Raw genomic sequence first — 17847 nt, 5'->3', positions numbered from 1 at the left:
CACACACACACACACACACAGATAGATAGATAGATAGATAGATAGATAGATAGATAGATAGATAGATAGATAGATAGATAGATAGATAGATAGATGTACTTTTTATAAAACTTACTTACCAACAACTAAACTGCAACCCTGGGCTCTCTGAAAAGTACACATAAACTTACTCAAAACTAAATGAAAGGAAAAAAGAAACATTTTTAAAACTACTTTTGTTAAACATTTCAAATTACAATGGCAAACAGAACTTATCAAGATATTCTTGACAAATGTCAGTTTTGAAAACATAAAAAAAATAAATAAATAAAAAAAAAATGATTTTTTTTTTTTAAGGGACATCTTCAACAAATAAAGCTTGGGTGAAATAAATAAAAAATAATTGTAACTCTGAAGAAAACAAAACATTTGTTCAATCTAAGTTAGAATTAGTTTAGAAAAATAATTTGGGCAGTATGATAAAACACTTGAAAAAAATACGTTTACACCTTAAAACCAAACTTTTTGCACTAAATTCAAAAGATTATCTTGAATGTGTGCTCTGTCCTGCTGGTTAGGAGAGGGTCCAACTGAACATGGGCATTGTCAGTGTCATCAGTATAACATTTTTCTAAATTGAGAAAAATTACTTGTTGCAATTGTCCTTTTGTGCGACTGTCTACAGTCTCTCCTATTAGTTGTTGCCAAGGTGAATAATATAAGAGCGGCTAAGTATAAAACAGATTTCTAATGCCTAAAATTAACCCTGATCTCTGAAACCTCAGTAGTTTATACAAATGCCTTTATTTTCCTATAATTGCTTTTGACTTGGAAAGTGAAAGTTCCAACTTTTGAGCACAACCCTGTCAATAATGCTAATGAAACCTTTAAGAGTTGCGAACCCCTGAATCAACTTTTCATTGCAGATAAACTACATTAAGTGGACCCACTATCTTTATATCGCTGTGCAAATCTTTACATTTTTGTCTCAACTTGCCTGAAATTGTCTCAGTGCTGCCTTCTCTGGGTTCAAACTTGGCCACTGCATTTGGATTTTCCTGCTGGTTACAAACTGCACAGCTTGGAACTAAGTAAATATGTATGAAGTTGGTACATATTTAGGTCACAGCCCTGTATTACTATCCATTTACCTCTGAAATTGGACTGGGAATGTTCCATGATGTAATCTCTGAGGTGTTGGTGTACCAGTTCAGTGCTGTTGGTCTCTGATTTTCTCTGTTGTTCGTATTCGGCCACCATGCCCACCATTATAGCTTTTAACATAGTGGGGAGTGTTGGCCTACTCTGAGAAAGTTGCAAGTACCTGTTTCAATCCCCACAGCCTCCATTCTGGCTTCCCAAGCAAAACCCTTAACGCCTGATTGCTCCCAGGGTGTGACACAATGGCAGCCCACTGCTCTCCAAGGGGATTGGTTAAATGCAGACAGTGAATTTACCCATTGAGGGACAATAAAGGGATTTACATTTACAGAAACTCTGTATTACGTGGTGTTACAGCTTTCAAGTACAAGTAGAATGCATGGATAACATCACCTCAATCACACATATGTCCATGTGGTGAGTTTTGAGATGGAATTACAGGCATACATAAAATTTATTCCGGGGATTTATATTCTATTTTATCACCTATCATCATAGTTTTTAAATTAAGGTACTTAGATTTTTTTTAAATCAAATTCACCGTTATAGCTCATCCACTCATCTTCTTTTCATTTGCCACACTTGGTGGTGACGGGCGGATTGATCCAAAATGTTGATAATATTGATACCAAGTTGATATCGGATCAATGCTGTCGTTGTGAGATGGATGCTTTAGTATTTTCTTTCTTTTTCTTTTTTTTTTTAAGGCCAAAGTCAAGTTGCTGCTCTGTCTCAGTGGTAAGTGGACTGTTGTGTTTTCATTCCAAAGAGGACAGAACCGCATTGAGCCTTCTAGGAATTCTTATCTGATATTTTAACAAAATTGGTTGTGATTGATAATTTTGTTCCATTTTTTTATTGCATTTTTTTGTTTTCCTTTTTTTCATTAGCTCTCTACCTTTAGAAATATTTTGATTTGTTCTCAAATTTCGTTTAAAACTTTGTTTATTTAAGAAAAATGCTCAAGTTTGTTCTGCTTTTCTATTTTCTCTGTTTGTCATATTCATATCTTGTTTTAAAAGTTGCCTGCTATAAACCTTGACCAAATACTGGACAGAAATCAGAAGTCTGATGATTAACAAACTTACACATGCGTTTACTTCATAGTGGATTAATACCAAAATTATGAAGTATTGCAAATCTCTGTGTGGTTTATTTGATTTAGGTGACCATTTTCAAAAAATTCTTACAGGTAAGATTTTAGCTTTTCACATGTTTAACTCCCTTTTGAAATGCTGCTGAAATCGGTGAATATTTTAAACAGATTTTATAACACAATAAATACAAAGTCTCCTTTTTCCACATAAATTAATTCCTCTGGGTTTAAAAAGAAATTTCAGCCAGAATAAAATTATTCAGATATCCTAATATTTATTTACCATAGATATTTTTTATATAAAAAAGAACATTATAAACATCTGCAAAATGATAACAACATAGAAGGCCAAATCTTTCATTTTTGGATAATATAAACCATTTGTTAGACCCAGCGCTATACTCTAAAATCCCTCCCCAAAAAAATAATTGATGGTGAAAGCAAAAAAAAATAATGACAGAAAAAGTTTCACAATTGAAAGACTTTGTTATCACTTTTTCAACTGCTGTAGATCATTAAAAACAATAATATCAGAAACAGAAAACTTAAAAAGTAAATAGTAAATGTAGTTTTTTGGTGATGGCTTTATTTGTTATATAGGTGTGAAATCGTAATGTTAATGTTTTAAATGACAGATGCAGAATTAGACATTTGCAGGTTGAACTGGACTGACTGCAGTGTAATATCTTATTGTTTGCATTGATTATGCACAGTAGTTAACCCTCAGTAATCAATAACCAACATGTGACAAGCTTTTGTTAGCGTCCTGTCACCTTTCACCCACATCAGGTTGTAGAAGGCCAGCTTGTAAGGAGGTTTAGTTACATATACATCACACCGAGGAGAGTTTATTACCCAGCTGGAGGTTAATGGTTACTGCGTTTGACAACTAGAGCAAGGATCTGTGACTTATTGTCCACTTTTGCTTTTTCAGATTCTAACTGGTCAGCCTAAGCGCCCCCCACCCCCCTTTTAGTTTTTTATTTTTTAGTTTTTTTTTTTTTTTTTTTTTTTACAAATACATGTGTTTTTTAGGTCACTCTTCTGTTGACATGGCCGACTCCAAGCTGAAACCAAGGAGCCAGAGGGATGGAGAAGAAGGCCCCGATGGAGGCTGGGGCTGGGTGCTGCTCCTTGCGATGTTCGTCAGCACGAGCCTCGTGTTCGGATTGATGCGCAGCTTGGGGGTCTTCTTCGTGGAGTTCGTCCAGTACTTCGAGGAGAGCGCCCAGGCCATCTCCTGGATCTCCTCCATCGGCCTGGCAGCGCAGCAGTTCTTCAGTGAGTCCGAGGTTGAACCCTGCCCTCCTGCTTTTAATTGAATACTCTAAAGACCCAAACCAGTAATCTTTAGTTTTAGTATTTTTCGTGTTGAATTAGTAATTTATTTACTGTGCAAGACTGAAGAAAAAAGCTCATAAGAGAAGTATTTATCATGGTAATTTAAAATCAATGCATGAAACAAGAGGTAGGAGACCATGCTCCCCATTAGGTCCATCTGTGCAGTCGTGCATTTCTTTAGGCTTATACAGTTTCATTCAAACGTTTAGGTCCAAAAGCAGGAAGTTTCGGAGAGCTGCGAGTAAAATGATCAAACATGTACAAAGTTTGTTTTAATGACTGTCAGCATCTCCCCAAAAATTAAGTTTAAGAGTCATAAAACACTGAAGGGCCTTGATGATATAATAAAAGATTATCATTAGTCATTTTTGGTACTCATACCACCAGAGAAGGGAAGTAACGAAGTACAAATACTTCGTTACTGTACTCAAGTAGATTTCTCTGATATTTTTACTTTACTACTTATTTTTATGGCGACTTTTTACTTCTACTCTTTACATTTTTACACAAATATCTGTACTTTCTACTCCTTACATTTTAAAAAATTGGCTCGTTACTTTAGTTTTGAATCATTTCAATGGAGTTACCGTTATTATTTTTCACGTCATCAATACCAAATTCAATCTAATTGGATGGGAATCTACGTTGCATTTGACGCACCACTACAAGATGAATCGACAGATTCGGCGGTATTCATTCGCGGCAAATCATTGCAGCTTGGTGGTGGTGGCGTTAGCATAGTAGCATGGACGACGAGATGATTGAAAATGAACACAACGGAGATCTAGTCTTATTGGCAGACATCCATTTAAAATGTAGGCAACAGCATGAAAAAAGTGGTTTCTACTTTTACTTTTATACTTTAAGTAAATTTACAAGCCTGTACTTTGTTACTTTTACTTGAGTAAAGAAGTTTAATCAGTACTTCCACTTTTACCAGAGTATTTTTTAACACAAGTATCTGTACTTTTACTCAAGTATGGAAAGTGAGTACTTTTGCCATCTCTGCATACCACTGGCACTTTTCCACTTTTCCGCGAAAGCGGATCTACACTTTTCCAACAGGAAAATTAACAAGCAAAACATCCATATTTTCTAAATAAAGACAAACTATACTTTCCCACATCCTTTGTAAACAAATATATGAATATGTATTTAAACATCCGTGCTTTCTAAATAAAAGGTATAGTGGATAAAATTCTTTCAGGTTTGAGTTTTGGGCGAACATCTTTTCCATTGTCAATACTTGCCTAATTTTATCAATAATTATTCTGCATAAAATTGACATTGACAAGTAATTATATCTACATAAATTGATAATGTAATACATTTTATTAAAATGTTATCTATTTCACTTAAGACTCCTAGATGACTTGAAGAAATGCATCATTTTCTCTTTACCCCATGAAAGACAAAATCTATTTCTGCTTGAATTCTGTACCTTTCATTTTTAATGTTAGTATATTGATGCGCATAATTAACCACAGTGTTTTTGATGTCAACTAATTGTTCATATATGAAAAATTAAAATGTTTTGAATATTCCACTTGAGATTATTACTCTTGCCACCATCTGTATTAGAGAGAAATAAATGGTAGGGGTGGCCAATGATTGACTAAGGGTGGCCATGGCCCCCCCTGGCCCCCCTTCTACTGTAGCTCCACCCCTGTTGGTGATTACTAAACAGTCCAACTGTTTGTAATTTAATCTAAATATGAATATAGATGCTCTGTCATGGCTTCAGCAATTGGTTAAGAGAATATTGAGCAGAAAAAGTATCAGGAAGCCCAAGGGACACACTACACAGATCATTGATGAAGTTATAGAGAAGTTCAGGCAGGTTTCGCCTATGAATAGATTATCATTTGGAAATGGAAAGATAATTACAGCTGTAAACCTAATAACCTAATCTTACTGGCTGAACCCCGGGTGAACTACAGAGCTCAGGCGGGCAAATCTGTCCACCGGACAATTCTTTGTGGAAAAGTGGCAAGAAGAAAGCCATTGTTCAGAGAAAACCATATGAAGTCTTGAAAGACAAATGCTAAACTCCTTGGCCAAAATGCAAAAGGCTGTGAACACACCGTCCGTACTGTCACATATGGTGGTGGCAGCATCATGCTCTGGGAGAGGGTTTTCTTCAGCAGGGACAATGAAGATGGTCAGAGTTGAGGGGAAGATAGATGGAGCCAATCCTAGAAAAAAAAAACATTTTGAGTCTGAAAAGGACTTAAGACTGAGGCAAAGGGTCACCTTCTAGCGCAATAACAACCAAAACACGTAAAAAAACAAAACAAAAACAGGGCTACAGTGAAATTGTTTAAAATAAACATATCCATGACTAAGTCCAGACCTAGAACCGATTGAGAATCAGTGGCAAGATCTGAAACAACAATTCACAAGCACTCTCTAGCTAATCTGACTTGAGCTGTTTTGAAAAATGACACATACCCTAAAAAAGGCATCCCCAACCTCGGTCCTCAAGGGCCGCTGTCCTGCAGGTTTTAGAGGTTTCCCTGCTTTAGCACAGCTGATTATAACGATTGCAGTTGACCAAAACCCTGTTAATCAGCTTTCAATTAAAATCAGCTGTGCTGGAGCAGAGAAACCTCTAAAACCTGCAGGACAGCGGGCCTCGAGGACCAAGGTTGGGGATTCCTGCCTTAAAAGACTTGCAGCTGTAATTGCAGCAAAACATATTTCTACAAAGTATTGACTCGGTGGAGCTGAACACTTTTCTAAAATGCAGTTTTTGATATTCTGTTTTTTTTTTTTTTTTTTAAAGAAAGCATGTGTGTTTACTATTAACTTCACATCTGTATGCCACTTTTTGTTACATACATAAGCTATTAAGCTATATCTATGCTTGTGGTTGTAATGTGACAAATTGTGGAAAGGTTCAAGGGGTAGGAATACTTTTGCAAGCTGCTGCATGTAATGAGCTGAATAATTAAGCAGACCACTACATGTGAAATCCTGTCAGAGGAAGCAGGGTGAGTTTTACGCATAGCCATTGCATTGATTTTAATAAAGAATTACACTATGACTCTGTGGCACGCCTTTTTTTTAATATGGCTCTTAACTTTGCATTCAAAACAATTCCTTATTTGAGCCTCAATCCAATTATTGGGTTTTACAGTGATTTATTTTGTTTTGCAGGCCCATTGGGGGCAGCTCTGTGTAATGCATATAATACCAGATTGGTGGTAATGGCAGGAGGCCTCCTCTCTGGGCTCGGACTCATACTGGCCTCACAGGCCACCTGCCTGGTTCACCTCTACCTCACTATGGGATTAATCTCAGGTACTTGCCTCTATTTTCTATTTTAACCTTTTAAATTTGAATTGAACTTAAAGATCAAAACAGTTTCCGCTCTTCAAAGGTTATACCTTATCTTTGATCAATGATTGATCTAAAACATGGCTTACTTTGTTCTAAATAATTGCAGTGAATTTTATTTCTAAAGATTAACTGTAATAGGGTAATCATGGGTTGACTTTCTTTGGTTCATCAGGTTTGGGCTGGGGGCTGGTTTTCACCCCCATGTTGGCCACAGTCATGGCTAACTTCACCCGTAGACGAGCCCTGGCTGTAGGACTGGGCTTCTCTAGCATTGGCCTTTCTTCCTTTGCTTTTAACCCACTTTTCCAGCTGCTGGTTGAGACGTATGCCTGGCGGGGGGCCTTGCTCATCCTTGGGGGCCTCAGTCTCAACATTGTGGTCTGCGGAGCCCTTATCCGACCAGAGTGCTCCTCTAAAGCCCCGGTAAAGGTGGGTCAGATTGAGCAGCTTTACAGATATTATGTAGCCTGCTGAATAACCATCATAGTTAAAGGTATATGTCAGTGTCATCTTTGCTTTTTTTTTTTTTCTTTCCACTGCAGGTGGAGTCACAGAGCAAACAATCATGTTCTGATATGCTGCAGAGAGTCTCCTCCTACCTGGAGGTATCACTGCTCTGTGAGAGGCCTTATCTCACCTACACTTTAGGAGTTACTTTTTTTAACTTTGGCTACTTTGTGCCATATTTCCACCTGGTGGCACACAGCCGGCAGGTGGGCTTCTCTGAGTACCGGGCGGCGTTCATCATGTCAGCTGCAGGCGTCACAGACATCTTTGGCCGAATAGCGTCAGGCTGGTTCTCTGACTTGGGACACTTTCGGATCATTCACCTACTGACGCTGTGGACGGTTTTGGCGGGGACGTTCATCATCCTACTGCCTGTGAGCTCCTTGTCGGGTTCCTACACCGCACTGATGATAATCAGCCTTCTCTACGGGTTCTGCTCTGGGGCTTTGACCTCCTTGGTGTTTGCTGTGGTGCCAATGATTATGGGGGTGGAGCGTATGATGGGGGGCCTTGGGCTTCTGCAGCTGATCGAGAGCAGTGCAGGACTGCTGGGTACTCCGCTGTCAGGTAGGTGTTAAAATGTATTTACTGTGAAAAATAATACTTAAAGCCACCTCATCTAACTCAGGTGACCAACAGGTCCATGGGTAGAAAGCATAAAGTCCTCAGTGATTCAAATTGGAAAGAAAAAAAAGATTGTTTATAACATCATTAGCTACCATTAGCCTTTTCCTGAAAGAGACACAAGTAAAAACTGAAACACCTATGTAGATCTTTATTTCTGTGCAAAAGAAAAACATAAAGAAAACACTAATTTAAATAGCAGTAGAATTGACGGCTCCTTGCAAATCTGTAAGGGCACTTAAGGCAAAGCAGAAGTGCATCGGCAGTTGACATAATAAGTGCAGTCCAATTGGGCAGGCACTAAGGAAGGTGGTAGGAAAATGAAATAGGATGCTTATTATCAATAGTTCAGTTTGCATGGGAACAGCCAGACATTCCTATCCTTTGCATAGGAGCTCTACAGTTGCCTAACTCCTTTGTGTTACAGGATATACAGGCACAACTCACCTCTGGTAGTTGAACAAAAACACATGTCATGACATGCACTCTGTGCGGCACCTGTGAATGTGCACATTCTGATATATTTTGAGTTTTAAACCAGAGAGCATCTGTCTTTTCTTTTTGTCAATTTGGAAGGCTTGAGTTCCATCCAGCAGCAGCTCAGCTGTCAGGCCAACAGTTACCAGGGGTTTCTTCATCTCAGGCTCACAGCAGGGGTCCTTCTCATCCAGTCTGGCTCTATAAGTTCTGGAACTCAAGAGAAATGTGTTGGAAACAGTCTGTTTTGCAGCAGTTTGGTTCTGAAAGGTCACCATGATGGTCCTTGATGATTCTGGAGATCTGGGTCCCCTGGGGCCCAGGTCTCCAGTGTGGTGGAAAACCAGTAAACCTGCACCCCAGGCAGGAGCGAAGGGAAAAGAGAGCCATCCTGTGTGTGTTCTGTGGTTTTCTTGTCCTCATATAAAGTGGGGTGATTTGTCACATCTCTGTGGGAGTTACCATGTGACTTGCCTGTGACTGCTTTGGCTGAAAAGGGGGGGGGGGGGTCGTTGAGATTTTGTAGCTATTTGTGAGCCAAACTAGTATCCTCTTCTCTGGTCATCATGCCAATAGTAAATATAGACACTGGTTCCCAATGTCCAAAAACCATTATCATGGCATATGGCACAACACTGGGAGATTTCTCAAGGCCATACTAGGATCTGGGATTATATCCTGATTCATATGTGATTATTTACCTGAACAGTTTTCTTAATTAAACTGTGATTGTTTATTGATTAAGGATTAACAGTGATAGGTCATTTAGCAAGCACTTATAACAAGAAGAAAGTCTGAATTCCCCCACTTAATGTTCTTGATTGCATCAAGTGAAACACTTCTTAGGGATATATTATGGTGAGAAGCATCGTTAGATAGTAGGTACAGTTGCTAGTGTGACAGCAGGAAGATCCTCGATTTGAATCTTAATTATTGTGTTTGGCGTTTGGATTAGAGTCCAAACTATGCTATGTGCTTGTATTATTTTCCCTTGTGATGCACTGAGGTTCTGTTCAGGATGCACCCAATAACCTTTGGAGACAGGTGCTTGTTGATATTTAGTTTAAACTGAAATCAACATGATTAAATCAATATGACTGGTTATTATCTAAAAATAAGCAATGTATGCAGTTTATTTCCAATCTGAGTTTGTACCATTAAAAGAAAAAAGTTAAATAAGCTCTTATAAAACTGCTGAGAGGTCAAATTTCCAGCCATTGTTTTGTTCAATGAGCAATAAAAAATGTTTTTTCCCCCTTGTTTTTCTAAGGATCATTCCTCTAGACATTACCAAATGATGTATGTATATTTTTGAGCCTTTACTCATAGGGAGGATCCTGTGTGGAATAGAGATCATTTACAATGAGTTTAAACTGATGGGCCTAAATATTCTTTTGAAATCATTTGTAGAATTGCTTTTAAATCATTCCACCCTGAAAAACAAAAGCTTATATCAATGATTACCAGCTTCATCTACTGCACTTTCGGATTATTTTTGCCTTTTCATCCTCTTTGCTCACAGGTTGGCTCAGAGACGTCACAGGAAACTACGTCGCCTCCTTCATGGTGGCTGGCTCCTTCGTGCTCCTCGGCAGCCTGACCATGACCACGCTGCCTGGCTATTTCTCCTGCACGGATCCACCACCTCCTCAAAGACCCACCCTCATTGAAAACAGTGAAACTTTGCACTTAGAGCTGGGACCGAAGAACAGCTACTCCTCTGAGTTCAACCATCAAGCCGTGGAACAAACAGCGAGGTGAAATGACCAGGGGAGATCTTTCCGTTTGCAAAAGTCAGCTGAGTGTTTTACAATAATATGTCAGAGGTTCAGTTCGAAAGGGGCAAGTAAAAGACAAGTGGAGAAAAAAAAGCAATGCACCTCATCTAATGTGCATTTTTATGCTACTTGACAAAAATATTAGGATGCATCAAAATATGTAATTTTGAAATACAGCTAGGGAATAAGTATTGAAACACTTTAGTATCTGTCTCAGTAAATACCTTTCAAATGAGGTAATTATCTTATTATTAACGGACCAAGCGCATGTCTAGCTTTATCCTTTTTTCAGTTATGCAGTGTACCACATGCTGTAAAAAAAAAAGCCCTTAGAACACCACATTCCCACTTACAAACTTGTGATTTTAGGGAAGTGTGCAGCTAAATTTCTCCTCTAAACATGGGGTAAGCATAGTTCGAGGAAGAATATACTGTCCCATACTTAAAGGCTTTATGACAAGTTTTGTTATGCTTTTCTTCAGCAGTGGAGTCTTGCAGACAGAGTCCATAGTGGCCAGTTGAAAAAAAGAAATAGTTTTTATACTATTCCAGGTATTTCTGAACTCTCCTGGTGATTATTTTCTCTCTTATCCCTCACCGGATTATTTTGATTCCTTTTGTGGAAATCTTGAAGGATGCCCTGGCCATGGCTGTTTTAAATAGACTACCATATGTTGTTCCCACTTCCAGATAATGCCTGCCGAGTGGGAACATTTTTACGTAATTGTACTGTTTTACAGTAGCTTTACAGTAATTTTATTTTATATGAACATGTCAATTACTCAGCCTTATGTACAAATAAGCAGTACAGGTAAAATTTAAGTTGATACCAACATTTCCTAAGAATATCATGCCAGTGGCCTCATGGGGAATATTTTTTCTGATAGAAACCATCATATGTTTAACACACAAATCTTTCAAAGCAGTAATTTGAAATTTTCTTTTGACATAATCTATCCTTTTGTTGTCTAATGATGATTAAGACATAAAATCCTGCCTGTATGTAAGGCTGGATAATAGATCTGACCTTCAACTATGTAAATTTAATGAGATTTTCTTTTGAGAAATCAATCTAAAGTATGCATTTTTATTCATTTTAATTATTGATTTGATTTAAATATAAATCAGATGGTACAGAATTAGCTCTATGAAGAGATTAAAGGTCCTCAACATATCCAGTCTGCGTTGTTATACCTCTGGGAGACAGCAGCTCAGGTTTAGTTTTTTTTTTAGATTGTTACTTGATACTTTCTTAAATAAAAAAAGGTTTTTATACGGTACATATTAAACCTTGGCCTGACAGAAGTTCCCCCCCTTAGCTAACACTTTATTACCAAGTCATGCGGATGAATGTCTTTTAATGAGGTGAAGTTCTTTCTCCTTGTAGGGGAAAGAACTCTACTGACTCTGATTTATTATGAGGAACAAAGATCTACACCAATCAGAGTCATGACTATCCTTAAATCACTGCACTGCAGGAGCACAATACTCTTGTTTTCTCAAGTGCACGTTCTGATGACCCTCTTATTTTGTTTGCACGTGTCCAGCGAACCTCTGTAAACCATAAACCGAGGATGCCTTTGTAACACTAGAGATGTTTGGCCTCGGGAACAGCTGGGTGAACATTGGGGTCACAATGAACTGCTGGTTACTGACACACTCACTGGAGGGTTGGTGCAATGAAAGAGAGCCCTGGATAATACTGGGGACTATTTGGAGCTAAAAATGTTTTCTTAACCAGATTATTTTTATTAAACACAAATGATGACCTTTTATTTTTTTTCATATTAAGCACTCAAAACTGCTGCAAACTATCATACGTCACAAATAATAGGTCATCTTAGTGAATTTCAATTACACCACACTGTGCATGTCCCAGCTCTGATCGTTGCCGCCCTCTAGTGGACTTGTATGAGAAAAGCGATAGCACTAAAACATTACTGTTTTATTTTGTCAAATTTAAAGTTGCTCACATCATGTAGACAAAATATACATAAATATTGTCTTTTGTAATGGAGAAGTCTGCCAACAGTAAAAATTTGATGGTATTTTATTGAAATAAAACATTTTTTTGCAACATTTGTCTCTTTGTAACATGCATTTTAAAAAGTCAGTATTAATGGAGAACAATAACGTCATAAAAAAAAAACACAGGAAGCCCATTTTGATAAAAAACAAAAAAACTAAGAGGAAAGGAATCAGATTTACTGCTTTTAATTAGGAAACCTTAGCAGAGTGATGGCGCCGCTCAGCGGGACATCAAAACACCTCACGCTGGACTCATAAAGCTGCTCCTGTGTTTCCACATGGATGCGATTGTTCTAAGATGACGTGATCACACAATGCATTCCCTGTTTAGAGCATCCATACCCCCCCCCCGGCTCTGCAGTCGACACCCACATGAGCTCGACACTTGGAGGTAGCCAATGATGATGGATGTGTCTGCATGCCTTGGAGCTCCATCCTTTCTGCTTTTGTGGAAAAGAAAGTGTTTGCTTGGGTTGAGGGCTGTAAAAGTTAGACCTGGACCGAATGACGGAAAGGCCCGATGGGGGGTCGGGTGTAGGGCATTTAAGATTTAGGATCCGCACTGCGGCGTTTGAGCTTCTCTGGATTATTAGAGGCCATGTGTGAAAAGTCTCTGAAAATGTCCTGGTAAGTTTCATCACCTGGAAGATACCAAAGAACAAGACATCAGCCTCAAAGCTTAATACTGGACATCTCTTCAGGGCTGCAGTAAAATTATTCATACCCCCCAAAATGTCTCATTTTGCTACAACAACAAAGGACTTATTGGTTTTGTAAGGATTTAAGGTGATAAACCAACTACAAGTAGTGCATAACCATAAAATGGAGGGAAAATTGACAGTTTTTTTGCTAATTAAAATAAAATGTTTTTTTTTTTTTTTTGTATCCACCATCTTTTTACTCTAACACTTGAAAATACTTAACTTAAACATGAGGACCAAAGCTCACAACAGACAGGTCGGGGATTAAGTTTACAGCAGAGGCAGATTACAAGAAAAAAATTAAAAAATTTAAATATCGTACGGATTTCTGTTCATTATTCATCATTCCAAATGAAAAGAGTTAGACACAGCTACAAAACTACGACGACCATAGATATACAACCAAGTGGTTCAAAGTCCAAACCTAAATCCAACTGAAACATTTGTTAGAAGACTTGTGAGAAGTTTTTCCACAACCATTCTCTCCAGTTACCCTGAACTAGAGCTGTTTGCAGTGCACAAAGACTTAAATACATATTTTTTTAATGTATTTATGTACACTCGGTAGAGCTGTGTACTGTTGAATATTTGTAGCTGGAAAACAATCTGCTATGGTGAGTTGAATAGTAATGGGTACTCCACTTTTAGATCTTTATTTTTCAAGAAAGAAAGAAAATGTTATACTGTTCTCTTTTCCTTCCACCTCAACTAAGCACAGGTTTTTGTTGGTTTGTTTCATTATGATTTGAACGTTGGTAACATGTGGAAAAGTATAGGGTATGAATACTTTTGCCTCACCCTTTTTAATATATCACTTCATTGTATTTAGAACAGTTTTTTTTCACAAAACGAACAAACAAGCAAACAAAAACAAAAAAGCTACATAGAGGGGATCAGGATGTGTTTAGTTACAGAAACCCAGCGACAAACTGAACCCGTTAAATGAGCAGAGGCCATGAAGCATAACGCATGCAGCGGAGCAAACTGACACACACAATATGGCATGCACATGCAATTTACCTCTTAGATTGCTGTAGGTGACACACTGCGCAAGCAGTTGAGACCAGACGGGCATCTCAGCGGGGCGAGGAGAGCACACAACAAAGACAGACAGTAAAAAAGCAGAGCACTTCAAAAACTGACCAGCAGACAAACACGTTTCCGTTCCTCCATGCCAAACACCCTCCCACCCCCAGACTAATTCCCATTGGAAACTTAAGGCCGGTTAACAACACTGACCCCAGATCAGTCTTGGAAGAGGAGACTGTGGAGCTTCAACAAGAGACAAAACATCGCCTTGAACCTGACTAACAGTAGCTAATAAATACATTAAATATAACAGCTTCAACCAGGCCACTATTCACAGAATAGCGGGGAAACAATTACCAGTGAGCTCAAAACCCCACCCTGAATTTAGCTTAAATAACTGGAAGTACAGCCATGCACATATATAGAAAGTAAATAGGTTGTATCCAAACTCATTGGAAAAGGCTTGTTATACAATATGCAACAGTAACAAGTACAAAAACATATTATTTTTTAGTCACCTTTTTCAAAGTGCCGATGTGCATTTGCAGTGAATATAAACATTGCATGCACCAATTAAACAACGCCAGGTTTGCGCGATTCATTTGAAAAATGTTGAAAAAATCTCCTGATGTGCAACCGAACCAATAAGGCAGTGTTTTTGATGGGGGATATGTAGAAATAAAATGAAAGCTTGTTGGAGCAGCCTTTGATTTTGTTATTTTGCTGTCTAATCCTATAACATGAAGCAGCCCCTGTTGAGTTTGGCTTTGTTCTGTTGATTCTCAGTCTCATCATAGTATCACATGCCCTTTAGCATCACGGACCAAAAGTTGAAGTTTAGTTTCATTTTCTTCCAAAATATTTTAGCCAAGATTGGATGCTGTATTTAGAGGAAAATGAATCTGATTTTTTTTTTTTTATGGCCTTTTTCTCCCACTGAACGATGGCAACTAGCTGATGTCCAGTAAATCAGCGCGGCTTAAGCTAATTACAAATTGCTATGCCAAATTTATAGGCATGACCAAAAGAAAACAGGATGCTGGATCTCAGCAAAGTGTTACACACTTTTGCAAACAGGTTACTTCAGCTATTTTTTTGCACATTGTGTCCCTCTGATAGATATGATTGTGTTTTAGTTAAGGTGATTAGATCACCTTAAAGGTGGAAAAGTTTTAAAAGAATTCATCACTGCATTTAAATCACAGAAACCTGACATTGTAAAAGAGGTGCGAACACGATTCACAGTTTAATTCAAAGTGCACCTGGAGCTTCAGTATGGATTCATCTTTTTTTTAAGTTTCTTATATTTCTTTTTATTTCTATGACTGTTGTAGAATAAATTGTGAAAATTCAGTTATCTGGGAAGCTATTATTCAGGTTTTAAGGTCTGATTTCAGCTCTGCTAATCGTTCCACCCCTCCTAAAGCCCAGTCGCTTATTTGATTCATTTTGGCCTGAATCCTTTTCTTAGTGTGCACCCGGCCCCCTTTGGCCCCACCCGCCACCCCACCGCTTTCCTGCCCCTCTGAGTTCGGACCTGATGGGCCGAATGCTCCGTCCATATCCCGCATCTCTTTGTTCATTTTGGCGATCCTCAGCCTGAGAAGTAAGAGAGGAGACGGTCAGAACAATGTCTGTTTCTGCAGGATCAGGGAGTTTCTATTAACACGAGAGCTTACAGAGTGACAATGTCTGCGTTTGCGTTGTCCACGGCGATGGTTATGGGGTCTTTGTCGTTCTTGTCTCGGGCGTTGTAGTCAGCTCCTCGTTTTAAGAACAAGCAAACCAACCTGGATCAGAAAAGCAGAGAAGGTTACAGTTCAATCTATACTTTTTTGCAGTTGATGCTGTTAGTACAGTTTTCTCTTTTCTGCGCCTTTGTGCTCAGAAAAGGTTTTCAGTTTTAATAGGGCAGAAATTAAAAGAGGATTTATGATTCTTCATCTTGTTCCTGAATTTGAGTCCTGTAGAAAAAATGAATTAAAAATTTTTTTTTTTTCCTGCATTGTTTTGAACTATTGCTGACAGACCTGATAAATGATCTGTGCTACAAAAACTATTAGCAGGTCATTCATGTCCTTGTCAGGGTATCTTCAGACTGGTTTGATCGGCAAACTTGGAGTACGAATTAAACCCAAAACAGTAGATAAGTTAGCCTATATAGCTTTCTGTTAAACAAATAACAAATTTTAAGATTTATGTTATTTGATTGCATACAAAATTCAATCTCCTTTTTTTTTTAGATCACATTAACATAAACCTATTAACTAAACCTTACATGATGGAAATTCATTTGTTTTAAATAGCTTATTTAGTTTAAATACATAATCATCAGTTTTATTATTTTCTTTCAGCTCTTATTGTCATTACGCTGTCACAAGAACAGAGCAACGAAATGAACTCTCCGCATTTAACCCATCCCCTTGGAGAGCAGTGGGTTCACCAGAGGAGCAGTGTGGGGTTAAGGGTTTTGCTCAGAGACCAAGAGAGGCAGTCTTGGCTTGGCTTAGCTACATTGGGACTTTCAATGCGCATTGGTCAAATGAGTGTAACATGGAACTTCCTAGCAAAAAAACAAAAAACAAAGACTTTTACTTGGGTTCTCTGTGAAAAGTATGGCAGAGGACCTATGATGCTGTGGGTCCAACCACACAACCAAGAAACCCTTGGGGTAAATCAGATGCAAATAATCAAACATGCTACTAGTGTTCTTTTATTTTTTTATTTAACCTTCATCTTACCAGGAAAGCCTAATTTAAAATCTATTTTCCAATAGAGGACAGCAGCAAAGCACAGTGGTTTTAAACAACCATTCACCCAGATTCAATTCTAAAACATTGGAAAACAGTAAAAACATTTTTGTTCCCCAAAACATTTTGTACATATATGTCTGAAATATGGTGGTTTATACCATGCCTAGAAAGAGATAGCAGTAAAAATATGCAATGTGTATGAAATACCTTTATCGTGTCACTGAAACTGGGTTACTGTGGAAAGATGGAGGAAGTGATGTGTTTTTCTACAACAGGAACTGCTATCTAATACAATCTACAGAACAGTGTTTAAATAGGAAATTTCAGCCTCCATGTCTATGACTGATTAGCCTGTCTAAGCTAACCCACAAGAGGAACCTTGCAAATATTAAAATTGCAGAAGAGCGCTGCAATGAAACCCAGAATTTCAAATGATGGTTTTAAATTTTTAGGACATTTAATCAGCTGTTGGCCAGTGATAACCTGCTTTGAAAGAATAAATTAAAGTGGGAAAATGTATAAAGGCATCTCTCTGAGATGTTTGAGATGTTGTTCAGCTTGTTTCACCCCACATCATCTCAACGACATCTAGATCTGGTCTTTGACTAGGCCACGATTTTCCTTTTTCTTCCTCTTATATGCAGTAGACTTCATGCTGATTTTTTTTAGAGTGAGATGGCAAAGTCCTGCTGCAGCAAAGCATCCCCAAACCATGACACATCCACCTCCATGCTTCCCAGTCAGTGTGAGTGTGAGTTTTCCTCCTTCTATGCTGCAGTCAGTTTATATATGCACCAATTCTTCTTTTCTGTTGACCAAATAATGGCCTGTTTGTACATCAGGTAGACAAACTAACTTGGCATGGAAACATGCAGTCCTGACTCTGACCCACATGTGCAAACGTTTTACGAGGAATGGGAAAACAGGCTACACTGATGGTGAGATGATGAATCTAAGCTAGATTAAGTCCTCTCAGACGTTCACAATCATTTAATATAAAACATTAATCATCAACATCATCATAAGTAAGG

At 38.2% G+C, this 17847-nt stretch overlaps 2 protein-coding genes across 3 annotated transcripts in view; one reads left to right on the top strand and one right to left on the bottom strand.

Moving 5' to 3' along the window:
• The window catches only part of slc16a13 (solute carrier family 16 member 13), a 13119-nt gene extending 928 nt beyond the window's left edge, over positions 1-12191 (top strand). Inside the window, exons 2-6 of the mRNA XM_015379510.1 lie at positions 3272-3517; positions 6737-6880; positions 7092-7348; positions 7462-7993; positions 10050-12191. Coding sequence (XP_015234996.1) covers positions 3289-3517; positions 6737-6880; positions 7092-7348; positions 7462-7993; positions 10050-10288 — 1401 coding nt within the window. The 5' untranslated portion in view covers positions 3272-3288 and the 3' untranslated portion in view covers positions 10289-12191. The remainder of the gene's footprint in view (positions 1-3271; positions 3518-6736; positions 6881-7091; positions 7349-7461; positions 7994-10049) is intronic.
• Positions 12192-12390: 199 nt separating this feature from the next.
• Positions 12391-17847, bottom strand: part of acap1 (ArfGAP with coiled-coil, ankyrin repeat and PH domains 1) — a 40833-nt gene continuing 35376 nt past the window's right edge. The window contains exons 21-23 of one of the 2 annotated variants that reach the window (XM_015379509.1): positions 15743-15853; positions 15601-15662; positions 12391-12974 (exon numbers count right to left, since the gene is read on the bottom strand). In XM_015379509.1, the coding sequence (XP_015234995.1) occupies positions 12877-12974; positions 15601-15662; positions 15743-15853 (271 nt within the window). In that variant the 3' untranslated portion in view covers positions 12391-12876. Of the gene's footprint in view, positions 12975-14054; positions 15663-15742; positions 15854-17847 lie in introns of both variants that reach the window. The other variant, XR_001481355.1, reaches the window with a different exon arrangement.

This window comes from Cyprinodon variegatus, unplaced genomic scaffold (assembly GCF_000732505.1).
Source record: "Cyprinodon variegatus isolate N-32 unplaced genomic scaffold, C_variegatus-1.0 Scaffold193, whole genome shotgun sequence".
In the NCBI taxonomy this organism is placed as follows: Eukaryota; Metazoa; Chordata; class Actinopteri; order Cyprinodontiformes; family Cyprinodontidae; genus Cyprinodon; species Cyprinodon variegatus.
Note: the sequence above shows the minus strand (reverse complement) of the source record. Positions and strands in the feature narration are given on the sequence as shown.